The sequence below is a fragment of the Pinus tabuliformis genome, chromosome 1_2 (assembly GCF_031772625.1).
Source record: "Pinus tabuliformis cultivar Carrire ecotype Pingquan chromosome 1_2, CPIR1, whole genome shotgun sequence".
NCBI lineage: Eukaryota > Viridiplantae > Streptophyta > Pinopsida > Pinales > Pinaceae > Pinus > Pinus tabuliformis.
In genome coordinates, this window is record NC_142298.1 from 1,009,486,432 (window position 1) to 1,009,501,844 (window position 15,413).

The window sequence follows — 15,413 nt, forward strand, 5'->3', positions numbered from 1 at the left end:
ATCTGAATGGAAATCCACCCATGGTATTTACCGATGGTAATGATCTGAATGGAAGTCTAGCACAATGTAGTTTCTACTATTATTTTGTGATCTAATAAAAGTTGGTTCATGATTTACTTTTATGGTTTGGGTTATTTTTGTTCTTTTCTTGGTGTGGCAATTACCTCCCATTGTTTCCTAACATAATTTTTTCCAGTTCTACAGATCTATGTGATCAACCACATCCTTTTTCCAAGATGAGTGAGGGTAAGAATATTGATCTCTCATACAAAATAGTCCATGGCGATGGTAGCTTCAGCTTCCACAAGGCTCAGGGCTTGGGCATCCCTCATATTTATATTTCTCAGCGTGTTAACCTCAATGCCACTGGTTATAGCTTCATCACTTTCCCCATATGGGCTTGACGCGACTATGGCAGAAGGAACCAGGATTGCTCCCCACACCACCAAGGATTGTGCTACCGAAACTCGAATCAATCTACATGGTGTCCGGTTTGAGCTGGCTTAGCTTCTCTAGTTCAGAAATGTCGACATAAAGTGGTAGTACCCCAAGGTTTGGAGTTCGAATCTCATTGGCGTGAAAGGTGATTTTTTTTCTCGAGTTTCATTGATTCTAAAAAAGTGGCATAGCTATGCCGATTAGCAATGGGAGATTGTCTGAAGATTTGGATAGGATAAAGGGGCCATGGAGCCAGGAGGAGGACGCATCACTGCAGAGGCTTGTTCAGAAATACAGGCCGAGGAACTCGACCCTGATAAGTAAAGGAATCTCAGGGCAATCTTGGAAATCGTGCAAGCTACTACAGTACAATCATATTTGCCCTCAAGTGGAGCACACACCTTTTACCCCATCCGAGGATGCCGCTATTCTGCAGGCCCATGCACAACATGACAAAAAATGGGCAACGATTGCCCGATCCCTCCCTGGCCGCACCGACAACACGATTAAAAAAACACTGGATCTCCACGCTCAGGAGGGGCTTCTAGGACCCTAATAAGGGAATCGTTGTCCACTTGGATGAAGAAATAAATAGCTTAGACTTTACTTGAAAGCATAGCAACGATGGCTTCTCCCACAATGGTAGGAGTGCATTGGAAGATAATGATTGTAGTAGTTGGGAAGTGGACTCGAAGCGACTGAAGAGATTAGAAGAAATAGGAATAGAGAAGGGCCCCGAGGTTGAAGCCGAGGTCGAGGTTTAAGACTAGAGCTGGGAATCGGGATGCATGTTGTACAGGGCCGTGCTCGTTGCGTCTCTTTTCGATTCATTCGAGAAAACCATTGCAAATCTATAGGAAACAACGGTTGGCGCAATCGGTGTCAATCCGCCGACCTCGCTGAGCCTGTCACTACCCGGACTCAATCCCGCGATCCCCTCACTGAAGTCGTCCACTCAAAAGGACTCTCACAATAATAGCACAGTTAATAACAATATTCGTACTCCACCGGTGGTAGAATACATGAGAGCGGACGAGGCAGTGGTGGAACGACTCAGCACCGCCATCAAGTCAATGGTGGAAAGCATGCTAATGCTAGTTCTAAACTTGTCTCCATGTGGCTTCAACCCACTGGTTGTGAGCAGTGACCTGTTGGCGTTGATGCGGGATATGGTTGTGGAAGAGGTGCACAAATATATGTCTAGTCATCACTAGCCCGACATGTACACACTGCTCTCATCCCATCCTGGGTTCTTAGGAGCCTCTAATCTAGTGAGAAATGTTGTTCTCGGTGGCACCCTGCATCTCAACAAATGTCAATCTCGAGTTGCAAGTCAAGATTTCGAGTGCTAGGCGTGGCCGAAGAGCGCGTGAGAAATCAGGGGCTTCCACAACTTTCAACCGAGGACTCGAAAATCAGGAATCATGTCATGTCTATGTATAATAATTTTTGAATGAGAAGGTGGTTGAGTGTTGTATAGAGAGAAAGACAACGCCTACTTTCCATTCACACTCGACCTTTCCAATAAAATTTCAAGCAGAAGCCATTACCAAAGTTGGAATTTATCACAAGAGGGAGTGAAGCTGCTGATAATAATGTAAAGCAAACCAAGAAACTTTTTCAGCTGAGAATTTTAAAATTCTGAAAAATACCTTGAAATAAAAAAGGCTGCAGGAAATGGGACTTGTGTCAAGAAATGAATGGGATATGGTTGGAACAATGCTTCTTGCAGTTTTTCTTTGGGTTCTTGGGGATGCAGTTGGGATTGCAAGCGTCATGGCAGCAATGCTTGGTCTATCTATTCTATTACTTTTAGGTGTTTTGGATTTGGATGACTGTTTGAGTGAGAATTCTTCTTGGGACACTTTAGCATGGTTTGCAGTTTTTGTAGGCATGGCGAGCTAGCTCAAAAACCTCAGCATTGTGTAGTTGGTGTCAGGTTGTGTTGCTAAATCTCTTGCATCATTCTCCTTAAGCTGGCCAAGCACATTTGGCATCCTTCAGGCATCATACTTCTTGATACATTATTTGTTTGCAAGCCAGACAAGGCATGTTGGAGCTTTGTATTTTGCCTTTCTAGCTATGCATTTAGTAGCTGGGGTGCTTGGGGTTCTTGTAGAATTTGCTTTGACTTATAACACAAATATATTTGGGGCTATTACACACTACAACAATGGTCAAGAAGCTATCTACTATGGCACGAGATCTGTTGAACTACTAAATATTTTCAAAATGGGAATAAAAAATGTGAAATTTGAGTGCTTGGAGAAAGTATTTACATCATCTCATTGGATGGTGAGAATTTACAAAGATAAGCCACTGAATTTTTGCTAGATAGATCGACAAGTGATCTCGAGGTTCATTACAAGGTATTTCTACCCTCGAACCCTCGTTCATTATGGTTATGGGTCAACCACACAAAACCCTTTGCCAATGAAGTCCATTTGCTCGATCACACTGTCCACCTCAAAGTTGGCCCACCAACATTACAGGGTATCTCTATCCTTGACTCTTTGTTCATCATTGTTATGGGCCAACCACAAAAAACCCTTTGCCAACGAAGTCCATGTTCTTATTCACACACTTTCCACCTCACATTTCTCCCACTAGCATTACAGGGTATCTCTATCCTTGGCTCTTCCTTCATCATGGTTACGGGTCATTCACAAACCCTCAGTTATGGGTCAACTACACAAAACACTTGTCTTTGCCAACACTTGGTCATCCACAACTCATATTCGACAAAATCTTCTCGAGAGGGAGATTCATGCAATGGGGACCATTTCATCCTAAGGAGCGAGGGATGATCCGAATAGAAATTTGCCCATGGTATTTACCTATGGTAATGATCCGAATGGAAATCCACCCATGGTATTTTCCCATCCATGGTATTTACCCATGGTAATGTAACTATTTTTTTTTTATAAATAATGAGCCTCTTTTTGTAAGAGGGGGTAGGGTCCAGCGCAATGTAGTTGCTACTATTATTTTCTGATCTAATAAAAGTTGGTTTATTATTTACTCTTCTAGTTTGGGTTATTTTTGTTCTTTTCTTGGTGTGGCATTTACTGAGATCTTGGGGCCCTCCCCAAGATCCTAATCAGTAATTGCATAATTATGTTTGCTAGACGTTCAAACATCAAAATTATCCCTTTCTCCAGATCCCCAAAGAGTCCTAGACAATCATTCCAAGGTATTTGAGACTCCCAAACGTCTCCCACCTATTCATTATCATGATCATGCTATTCACTTGATTGCAAGAAGAGTTCCTCCAAACATCAGACCTTACAAATATCCATTTTCCCGAAAGAGTGAAATCGAACACATGGTTATAGAAATGCTAGAGGCACGTATAATTCAACCTAGACAAAGTTCTTTCTCTTCTCCTATAGTATTGGTGCACAAGAAGGATAGATCATGGTGTATGTGTCCATATTATTGAGATCTTAATAAGCTCACTATTAAAGATAAATTTCTCATCCCTATCATTTATGAATTTTTGGATGAATTACATGGAGAAATTTACTTCACCAAATTGGATCTTTGTTCCATATATCATCAAATTAGAATGAATACAGAGGACATTCCAAAAATGGTATTCAGAAGTCATGAAGGTCATTATGATTTTTTGGTCATGCCTTCTGGCCTTACCAATGCACCTTCCACATTTCAAGGGTTGATTAATTCCACTTTCAAACCCTTTCATAGAAAATTTGTGTTAGTATTTTTTGATGATATACTAATCTTCAATAAGTCTTGGAAAGTTCATGTTCAACATATTGGCAGGGTGCTTAAACTAGTGGAGGAGAAACAATTGTATGCAAAACCCTTCAAATGTTTCTTTGGGTACAAGAGATGGTATATTCACGTCATATTGTAGCTCATGATGGTGTTAAGGTAGACCCTAAAAAAACTAAATCCATAAAGGAATGGAAGATCCCCACAACCCTAAAGCATATTTGAGGATTTCTCAGTTTTACAGGATATTCTCACAAGTTTGTTAAGAATTATGGGAAAATAAAAGGACCTATAACAATATTACTAAAGAAAGATGTATTTTTGTGGACTCCAAAAGAAACTAAGGCCTTTAAACATATTAAAGAAGCAATGTGCTAAGCTTCGATCTTAGGTACGCCAGACTTCACAAAAATTTTATTGTGGAATGTGATTCTGCAGAAAATGGAATTGGTGTTGTTTTGATCCAAAAAGGAAGACCGATTTCTTTTGAAAGTCATCCAATCAAGAGAAGGTATTTGCAAAAGCCTATTTATGCAGAGGAAATGTTGGAAATACTACATGCCCTAAAGTAATGGCACCCTTACCTAATGGGACAACACTTCAAGGTAAAAATACATCATGATAGTCTTAAATACTTTTTGAAACAAAGATTATCTTCAGAAGAGCAACAAAAATGGGTCACAAATATGTTGGGTTATGATTTCGAAATCATCTACAAGAAATGGTAGAAAAATATTGTTGCATATGCACTCTCAATAAGGGATGAGGATGTGGAAGAATTTCTTTGTGACATTTCTATTATCCAACTTGATTTGATCACTAAAGCAAGGGATGAATGGAAGAATACAAAGAGTTGTGGACACTTATTCAAAAGCTATAGCAAGATCCCAGTACATCTGATACATTTATCTGGAAAAATGATTCATTATGGTACAAACATTGCTTATATCTATATAAGAACCCCAAACTAAAACAAAATATTCTTTTGGAATTGCACACCTCTCCTTTAGGAGGTCACTTAGGATTTTTAAAAACTTGCCCGATGTTTATTACAACCTTTACCCATTCCAAGTCAGTGTTGAGAGGAAGTATCAATGGGTTTTATCATAAGTTTATGCAAGTCTAAAGGAAAGAGTGTCATCATGGTGGTAGTTGATAGATTTACCAAGTATTCACGCTTTTGTGCATTATCTCATCCTTTCAAAGCCAGTACAATTTCTACGACATTTATGTAAACAATTCAAAAGCTACATGGAAACCCAAATATTATTGTAAGTGACAGAGATCCCATTTTTGGTGAAATTTTTTGGAAAAAATTGTTTTCTTGTCTTGGTACTCAATTAGCTCATAACTCATGTTATTGTCCTCAATCTGATGGGAAAAAAGAGATAGTGAAGAAATGTTTGGAAGGATATCTTCGTTTCTTTCTATATGATAAACAAACACAATGGGTCAGGTGGTTACCTTTAGAAGAATGGTGGTATAACACTTCCATCCATATTGCAACAAAAATGAACTCATTTATGGCACTTTATGGATATCATCCACCGTCCATCACATTGTATTTAAGAGAAAATTCTAAGGTTCAAGCAATGGAAGATCACATCGAGAATCAACAACAAGTTCTCTATCTCTTAAAGGATAAATTGACTCTGGGGTAGAATTGTATGAAACAACAGGAAGATCAACATCACAATGAAATAAGCTTTGATGTAGGCGATTGGGTATTTTTACGGCTATAATCATATAAACAAATGTATGTCAAGCAAACTAAGAAGGATAATAAATTTTCACCCAAGTACTATGTTCCTTATAAGGTGTTGCAAAATATTGGTATATGGCATATAAATTAGAGTTACCTGCATCTTCTTGAGTACATCCAGTTTTCCATGTTTCATGCTTAAAGAAGGTTATAGGTGACAAGATCCCACTTCAAAAAATATCATTTGAACTTTATGAGGAAGGAAAAATCATATTATAGCTTGAAGCAGTCATGTAAGCAAAAATCCGACAACCATGGGATTGATCAGTTTCAAAGTACCTCATAAAAGTGGAAGAACTTACCCATTGAAGATTTCACATGCGACAATGAGAATTTTATATAGAAACATCTAAAAATACTCAAGTATTGAGGACAACACCTTTTTTAAGGTGAGGGGCATGTTAGGTCCCTATAATAGCATTGTAGGTCCCATATTGTTGTTGTTGTGCCCCATGTAATCCCCACATTGTTATTGTTGTGCCCCATAAAAGCCCACTATTGCCTTGGTTGTGCCCTTAGATTATTATTGTTATGTAGGCCCTGACTATATTGTGACCCTTTATACTCCTATATATATCATATAGGTCTTGTCACTTGTATCATTGAAGAATTGTTCATTTATGTGATTTAAAAAGAGGTTTCCCCTTGAAGAGGCTTATTTTCAAGTTGTTGATCTATCTTTTCTTTGCTTTATGATCTAGTTACGTAATAGTCCTAAGCTCAAAAGATAATTATGACACAAAAAGAGTTGGCAAATCCCATAACATGTTTCTCCAAAAATTCTGGTTTAAAGTTCTATTAAAAAAAATATATAGCATCACATATATGGGCTAATATATATACAAAACATAACCAAAAATAACACATACGTAGAGAATATTTGCAGTAGGAAAGAAATGAGTAATGATAAAATATATTTTATGGAATATGCAATAGTGACCTTGCTTTTCTTTTGAAATGAACATTTAATTTAAACAATATGGTAATTTCGATTGAAGAGGAAAACTATGCAGAATTCATCGAATAAAGCATTTCGAGAAAGAGTAAGTACAACATAAAAAAAACATTGTAATACCTACAAAATATATATTTATATTCAAGAATATAGGAAACTCTATAGAAAAAAATGTGTTATAAGGGTTTCATAAAATATAACTAGTGGTATCTTTTTGAAATAAAATCCTATCTATATAAGTTGAAAAAAAATTATTTACGGAGCTAAAATGTAACCCTACAAAGCTACTATGAATTTTTTTTTCAAAAAAAGGTATACAAACATTAAAATACTATTGATAAGAAACCATTACAAACCACTCAGGAAATTTAAAAACTAACCTGAAGAAGCCATTCTTCATGTAGATGCAACCAGAGCTCCAACAAATGTCATCATAGCTTGGAACATTCAATATACACATATTCAACCTTTGAATAGCAGAGAGGACCTTGTATTCATGGAAACACATAAATTCCAAGTTATAGATCTTGGTTCCAAGTTTTGAGTGTGGAAATGGAACTGCAACTATGAAGAGGCCACAAGTAGCTACTCCAAACTAACCGAAATGCATCCCCACTATCAATATTATACCAAGACATTTGGATCGCCATGTTTAACAAACATCACAAAGCAGGTGGTAGCTGGCTACACATTAAATAAGATGACAGTCATGTGGCCCAAAGGTCAATGTATCATCCCATGAAAGTAGGCCTCAATGTTGCTTACACTCATTAACTAGAAGCTTCATAGTGGTTTTATGATGAACTGTAGTAGTATTATGATACACCACGAGTGAGTTAATATTATTATTACGATCAATAAAAACCCTTATAACCACATAAAATATGGTGATCGTGTCTTGTGTATAGATAATGCATTTCCTTATTATTCCTTTGTCACAGTAGGGTAATAACGTATTAAAAAAATATTGATGTTGATATTAATTTTAAATTTATAAAAAAATAAATGATTTTATCTAATGTTTATTTTCGAAAAAAAATTATTTATTTAATTTTTTAAATATATTTATTTCAATTTTGATTGGTTCACCTCTTATTTTACAATGATTACATTTTACCACAAAACATGTAATTTGTTGTACCATAAAATATTTTGTTATACCAATATAATTTATAAAAAGCAATAATTATAGTACAACTCACAATAAAATACTGATGTCACTTCATTTTGGAATTTCACCCTAGCCCCATCCATATGGAATTAGCTCATATGAAATGAGAAAATGCCTCCCAACGGCAACAACTTTCAATGTTTTGACCAATATGTTAAATGATGTCACAACAATATAATGATGTGTGGTGTGGCAGCTGAGTTCGTTGGGTGAAACCCACGAGGTAAGGGGTCAAATCACATTGAGTATATTACCCTGCTATGGTGTGTAGCTCAAGGAGTAGACTCCCCTTATCCGTGAGTCTTGGCTCTTGCCAAAATCATAAGAAATTAGTATATCTTCTTGCAGGTTGTTGGATGTACTCTTAGTGTTATAGTGGCAGCGATGAGAATTGATCCTGGATCTTCCTTAAATTAGGTGTGGCAGTTACTGATTCACCCTATGCCTAAAAAAAATGATATCACAACAAATTCAATCATTCTATAATGGATTATTGCCATTCTACGCAAGTAAATCAAAGACACCTTATTGCCACGAGTTGGATATTACGGTAGCACATGTTGGAGATTAAATTACTTGCATAAACCTTCATATATTGTTCGTGACTATAGAGTATTTAACATGATTAAGTTCGATAATTGTAAATGCTCCAATATATAAAATTCTGTACAAATCGAAATAAATGGTAATTTTAAATACTTACATTAAAATATTATATTGATATTACAAAAATTAAAATGAAATATTAATATAGAGAAGTTGGTTAAAATATAGCTTAAAATATTATAATGATATAATAATGGAAAAAGATATTATTATTATTCTTTGCCACAGCAGGGTAATAATAATGATTTGTGTCATCATGATTTTTAAAAGAATTTTAATAACAAAACTATTAATATTTTAATTATATTTATTGTTATTTAAACTAAGCAATAATACTCACTACTAATGATCAATTTGTTTGAATGACTTGCATTGACTAATTTATTAATAAAAATTTGACATTTTAAAATAATATATGCCAAAATTTAAAAGTATTTGTTAATACATTTATTTTTGTATTTATGATAAAGTATGTAAAATATTTATTTGAGAAATTATTTAAGTAAATAAATATATATTCCCTAACAATTCAATATCATATAGTGTTTTTCTTAGTTTGGTATCTTGGTTTTATAAAGATAGATATTTCATATCTTTACAACATAAAATAACTTAAATTTAAATATGACATTTCTAATTAATTTGCAAAGTGAATTTCTAATTAATATGTAAATTGAAGAGTCTTTAAATTTTTAGATAGTATAAAGATTATTAAAATAATTTATTTATAATGTTGCTTAATTTAATATATTTATTATAATTTTTAATCTAAAATAATTAAATAAATTAAATTAAAGTAGTAAGTGTATTATATTTTTCAATCCACATTATTATTGTTTTGATTTTTTAAAATGAGAGCAATTAGAAGTATTTAAATAATTTACAAAAGTTATTTTGATTTTTTCTTATGTTTTGAATTTCCATCTATTTAACCAGGTGAATTAGGTAAGAAATACATGACCTGCTAGAAAAGGCTCCTGAAATCTGTAAGGTGGAAGACGTTAGGCTCGCCCCTGTAAGATGGAACAGGACGAACCTCTGGTCTGCAACCTGTGAACCGGAGGAACCCTTTGGAAGGCCGAACCCTATTGCATCGAATGAGAGCAAAAACCGTGAGCGCCAGATTGAAAGGTCACCCGGAGTGAATCTAACCGTTCGATGGAAGCGAGAGAGTTCCCTCCGTCGATTTGATCAGGGATCCCGAGAACAAAGTACCACTACTGCAAATATTAATTCTGCTGTACCGCCAAGAGTTTACCAGCTGAGCTTGTATGTAGCGGATTTCAAGGTAGAGCTTCGCTGTCACGCTCTCGGCGAGTTACCAATAAATGCAGAATGGGAAAGTTCTGTCACCGTACCCATCAACACCCAGATCCATACAGTGTAAACAGATCCGTATGCGGATGAAGTGGAATGACTTGTATGGTTAAAAGAGAATAGGTCGAGAGTTAGGTCGAGAGTTTAGGTGAGAACTTAAAACACTCGTCTGCTTATTGTATTGTTTTATGTTACATGATGCACGCTGTAGAGACTTTATTTTATGTTACGGGATATATGTATAGATTTTCTTTTCTCATTAGTTCTCTTTCCTTTCTGTTTTCTTGTGAATAACCAGCGATGAGGGAGAGCTGGTAGATAATGTGGTTGAAGAAGTGTTAAAAAGGGTGAAAAAACCAGTTTTGAACGTTGCTAAATATCCAACAGGTTTGGATGACAAGGTAATTGATTTCGAAAATACAGTCATTTTGCCGCGACAGCATGCAGGAAAACCTCAGATCTTGGGGATCGTGGGGTTAGGTGGTGTAGGAAAGACCACGTTGGCAAAAGAACTCTTTAATAGGAAGAGTTCCGATTACAGTAGATGCTGCTTTTTAGCTGATGTCAGAGATAATGCAGATAAAGGCACTTTACATTTGTTGCAGAGAGAACTTCTGAAGAGCTTGACTGGACTGGATAAGCCAATAATAAACAGTGTCCATGAAGGAAAAACGATTCTAAAAAAGCATATTTCATCTCCTAACATCTTAGTAATTTTAGATGATGTAGATAAGGTGGATCAGGTTGATGAACTTTTGCCTGATCAAACTGTACTCCACTCCGATAGCTTAATACTGATTACATCTAGGAGCAAAGATGTTCTCAGAAGGTCAGGAGTCGAAGAGTCATCAATATATAACCTAACTGGCCTTCCTCCACAATATTCTCTTGAACTCTTCTGTTTGTATTCCTTCAATCAGCCACATCCACTCCCAGGGTTTGAATCTTTGGCAAAAAAGTTCACAGAAGCCTGTGGTGGATTGCCTTTATCCTTAAAGGTGTTTGGGGCACTTCTCAATGGAGAAGATACATCTTACTGGGAAGCCCAACTGGATAAACTTCAACGCATACTTCCGGAGGAGATAAAGCAAAGGCTTCAAATCAGTTACGACGCACTGGATATGGAGGACCGGCAGATATTCTTAGATATTGCCTGCTTTTTCATAGGAGAAGACAGGGATAGGGTCATCAGAATATGCGATGGATCAGGTGGTAACGGTTTGTGGGGATTTCGAAATCTAGAGAACAAATGCCTCGTAGAGGTGAATAGTGCAAACAAAATAAGAATGCACGATCACCTGCGAGACATGGGAAGAGAGATTGCCGACGCTTCATTGCCACGTCGTCTCTGGCGTTCTACAGAAAATATTGATGATCTCTTGCAACAATCGTCCGTAAGTACTGAATCTTTCTAAATTGTAGAAAATTAAAATTATTCTACAGAAATCAGTGTAGAATTTTTAAATTCTTCATCGTTTTTCGTACTGAACAGGTAATAAACGAAGTGCGCGGAATTAGATCGACTGATTATTACAGCTCAGTAATGCCTCGGTGCCAAAGAAGTAGCGAACTGTTTTGGCACTGTTTTATGAAGCTTTGCAATAAGCAGTATCCTTTTCATGGCAGTGGTATTTGTATGAGGAATTTGCAACTTCTTCATACTGGAGGTGTTCTTGTGAAACGCATTTTGACAAAGGTGCAGTTTCCAAATCTCGTATGGCTGCGCTGGGACAGCTGTCCCTACTCTTCGCTGCATTCGTCCATTTCGTACTTGAAGAACTTAAGGGTTCTACAAGTGGAAGGGCGTAAATTAAAAACATTGTGGAAAAAGGAATCACAGGTAAATTAGGATTTGTTGAATTATAGATTGTGTTTATTAGCTATCGATATTGTAATTGTACCAGTGTGTCACATATATTTCATCTTTCGATCAGAATAATAATTCATTTATATTTCTTCTTAGAGTTGAAAGTTGATAATTCATTTATTTTGCAGGCACCTTTACAGTTGCGAGAGTTGGAGATTGAAGCTCCCCTCTCAAACATTCCAAAGTCTATAGGGAAGCTGACGCAGCTAGAAAGGATCGTTATTCGTGGTTATCTCGGGAAGGTCAATGTCACACAATTGCCAGAAGAATTTTGCTTTCTGCAGTCGTTAAAGGCCTTGGAGTTAGAAGGCTTCTCAGAAATGAAGTCACTGCCGGAGCGCTTTGGTGAGTTAACCAACCTCCGACAGATCAGCTTCTCTAAGTGCAGCGCAATGGAGTCACTGCCTGAGCGCTTTGGTGAGTTAACCAACCTCCGACAGATCAGCTTGTCTCGGTGCAGCGCAATGAAGTCACTGCCTGAGCGCTTTGGTGAGTTAACCAACCTCCGACAGATCAGCTTGTCTCTGTGCAGCGCTTTGAAGAGGTTACCAGATTCCTTGGGTAATTTAGCCAACCTCCACCACATCCACCTGCATCATTGCTCCGCTTTGGAGAGGCTGCCAGATTCCTTGGGTAATTTAGCCAACCTCCACCACATCAACCTGACTCATTGCTCCGCTTTGGAGAGGCTGCCAGATTCCTTTTGCAAATTAAATAAACTCCAGCATCTTGATTTAGGTAATTGCATTAATTTGATCATGTCAAGCGAAACACTAGGAAATGTAAGCACGCTTTTGTACATAAATCTCAGTGGCTGTAGGAAAGTTGAAGTACTCCCTCCTCAAGTGCTACATCAGGTTTCACTTCGAGAGTTATATTTGACAGATACAAATTTAAAAGAATTGCCGAGTGCAATTGGAGAGCTACATGATTTGGAGGTTCTGGAAGTAGGCGCTTTGCTGGAAGCGCTGCCGCCTTCACTATGTTCCTTAAAGAGCTTGAAGAAATTGTTACTTTATGACTGCAAAGAATTGAAATGTTTGCCGGCTTCGCTGGGTGACTTGAGGAACTTGAAGGAATTGAGAATATAGAGCTGCAGGGAGTTGAAAAGTTTGCCCGCTTCCCTTGGACGGTTGGCTCAGTTGACTGAGTTGTAGATATCAGGTTGTCCGTTGATACGAGAGCTGCCGTTTCTTCCATTGAGTGATTTGGAGTCTTCCATTGACCACTGCATACTTCCGCGGCTCGAACGGTTATATCTCAGTGGAACAGGGATATCAGAGGTATCATTTGCTGAAGGTGTTTGCTTCAACCTTCGAGAACTTATCATAGGCTTCTGTAATAGTCTGGTGGAGGTTGGAACATTGCCAAATACACTCACACATTTGCTTTTGTATGGTTGTCATAGTTTGAGGAAAATGGATAACATTTATGGTCTTGCAAAACTTCATAGTCTGGAAATTAGTGACTGCATAGGATTGGAGGAGTTGCCATGTTTGGAAACATTGGTATCTTTAGTGGTTTTGAAGGCATGTGGATGTGTGAAGTTGAAGAGGATACGGGGTTTGGGGCAGCTGACAAAGCTCTACCGGCTAAACGTTAATAGGTGTTCGGAGTTAGAAGAGTTGGAAGGTATCCAACATTGTATGTCGTTGCGGTGGCTTAAGGCCAGAGAATGTCCAAAACTGCAGTGGGATGCGGGAGTGGTGGAGCAACTCCGCCAAAGAATCGGGTCGGAGTTCGACTATGATTATGGGGAGTAACTCCGCCAAGGAATGGGGTCGACCTTCCGATATAATTGTGAAGGCGCTGAAGCGTTAGAATGTTTTGCATATTTCTTCGTCTTCTTAAGGAATGTAGTTGTCAGAGGTTTAGTTTTGTGTTATGATTATTAATAAATAAATAAATAAAATATTTTATCTGGAGATAATATTATTTTTATTTATTTATTGTGATAATTACTTTTTATATTCAAACCGTTGATATTATTAATCTTATATTTTGGAATTTAAAAATTTCATCATTATAACACTCAACATTTTTATGTTTTAAATATTATGATTTTTTTTTAATCCATTCAAATTATTTTTTAAGTTTGTTATATCATTAAAAATATTCTTTTTCCCTCACAAAACAAAATTATAAATAATGATTTTAAACCCAATGCGCTTTCTAACAGTACAATTTGGTGATATTAAAAATATTACAAAATATAGATTGAGAAGGGAATATAAACTATTTTGGCTTTCTATTTGAAAAAGTACAAGGTTTATATTCTCATTGTCTTTTTTGTTACTATGACTTTTTGGTTACGATGACTCATAATAATAAAGGTTTTTCCGTTTGTGCAAAGCTTTGCAGATACCAAATTTTTTTTTTCTTTTACGTAAAGTTTACAAATATCTCTAAAAAATTAAAAAATATGTTATAATTTACAAATTTTCTTCTTATATGTAAAATTTAAGAATATTTTTAAAAAATTAAAAATAAGTTTACATATTGATTATATTTTTAAAATTTGAAATTAAAATTAAAAATTGTATTTAATTTTAAGTATTTAAAAATTAATAAATTAAGAAAAACATTCAAAAAATAAAATTTAAGTAATAAATTACTATAGTATATAATGATTTTTTTTGAGGTTTTTCATAATTTTAAAATAAATTATTGGGAAAATGATACAAATAGTATATTATAATTTTTTATGGGTATTATTACATAGATATATAAGAAGTATTAGGAAAGTGTAAGTGCAAGTTAATGGTGGTTTCTCATGACAAGTTAGTGGCAATGCAAACATAGAAAAACAAACAATTTCTTAATTTGTGGGAATGATTTGAGGCGTTTCACAATGAATTCAAATATAGTCTAAAAATATGAAATGTAAAAAAATGAATTAGCTTTTTGAGTATATAATCTTCCTTTATAGAATTTCTTTGTGACCATGTGAAATTATTTTTTAATATGATATACTATTTTTCTTGAAAATATAACACATATGTTCAGGTTTTGAGTAAATAAATAATGAAATTTCCTTTAAAATATTTACACATTTATAGACAACGCATTTTTTTTCCGCTGGAAAAAAGTCGTAATTTTCATTAATGAAGGAAAATTACATTTTGTAGATGCCCATGGCATATATTGTACTTTTGGCTAGAAAGCCTATCCTGTTTGAGAAATCAAAATTTGAGGTGTACTCCACACAGGGAGACACTACTATGTTACTGATATTTTCAATATAAAATATGAACTTACTCTATGCAGAGAGTATCAAAAAATAACTGTCATGTATTAGTCTATTTGATGATGCATATATATAAGATTATAGAAAGTCAAAATAACCAAAAATATGTTTCAAGCTCCTTTGGAGCTAGCTATTCTGATAAGTCTATAAAAGGTTGATGATAGTATTGATGGAAGGTTCCATCCTTTTGCTCCAGTATGCTCCATGATCCTATAGGCCTGTGCACTGCTTCCTTGGATAGTAGATCGGCAGCTGTGTTCCGCTCCCTGTATATATGTTGACAATTAAATGTGTCAAATAAGTTTATGAGTC

The 15,413-nt window shown here is 35.8% G+C and overlaps 2 protein-coding genes and 1 pseudogene across 2 annotated transcripts; all 3 read left to right on the forward strand.

The window, feature by feature from the left end:
• Window positions 1–631: 631 nt before the first annotated feature.
• Window positions 632–1,790, forward strand: LOC149209517 (uncharacterized; annotated as a pseudogene).
• Window positions 1,791–10,248: 8,458 nt separating this feature from the next.
• On the forward strand, window positions 10,249–13,781 carry LOC149209518 (uncharacterized). The gene is made up of 3 exons (XM_089394274.1): window positions 10,249–11,381; window positions 11,480–11,827; window positions 11,983–13,781. The coding sequence occupies exons 1-3, from the start codon at window positions 11,109–11,111 to the stop codon at window positions 12,943–12,945; spliced, it is 1,584 nt and encodes a 527-aa protein (XP_089250400.1). The 5' UTR covers window positions 10,249–11,108; the 3' UTR covers window positions 12,946–13,781.
• On the forward strand, window positions 13,273–13,781 carry LOC149209519 (uncharacterized). The gene has a single exon (XM_089394276.1). The coding sequence runs from the start codon at window positions 13,273–13,275 to the stop codon at window positions 13,615–13,617; it is 345 nt and encodes a 114-aa protein (XP_089250402.1). The 3' UTR covers window positions 13,618–13,781.
• Window positions 13,782–15,413: the final 1,632 nt, after the last annotated feature.

Bases quoted from the DNA above. Each gene is read 5' to 3' on its own strand.
- LOC149209518 (XM_089394274.1), top strand. From the start codon at position 11,109: ATGGAGGACCGGCAGATATTCTTAGATATTGCCTGCTTTTTCATAGGA. The intron at 11,382-11,479 runs GTAAGTACTGAA...CGTACTGAACAG, and splicing joins ATCTCTTGCAACAATCGTCC to GTAATAAACGAAGTGCGCGG. The intron at 11,828-11,982 runs GTAAATTAGGAT...TTTATTTTGCAG, and splicing joins TGTGGAAAAAGGAATCACAG to GCACCTTTACAGTTGCGAGA.
- LOC149209519 (XM_089394276.1), top strand. From the start codon at position 13,273: ATGGATAACATTTATGGTCTTGCAAAACTTCATAGTCTGGAAATTAGT.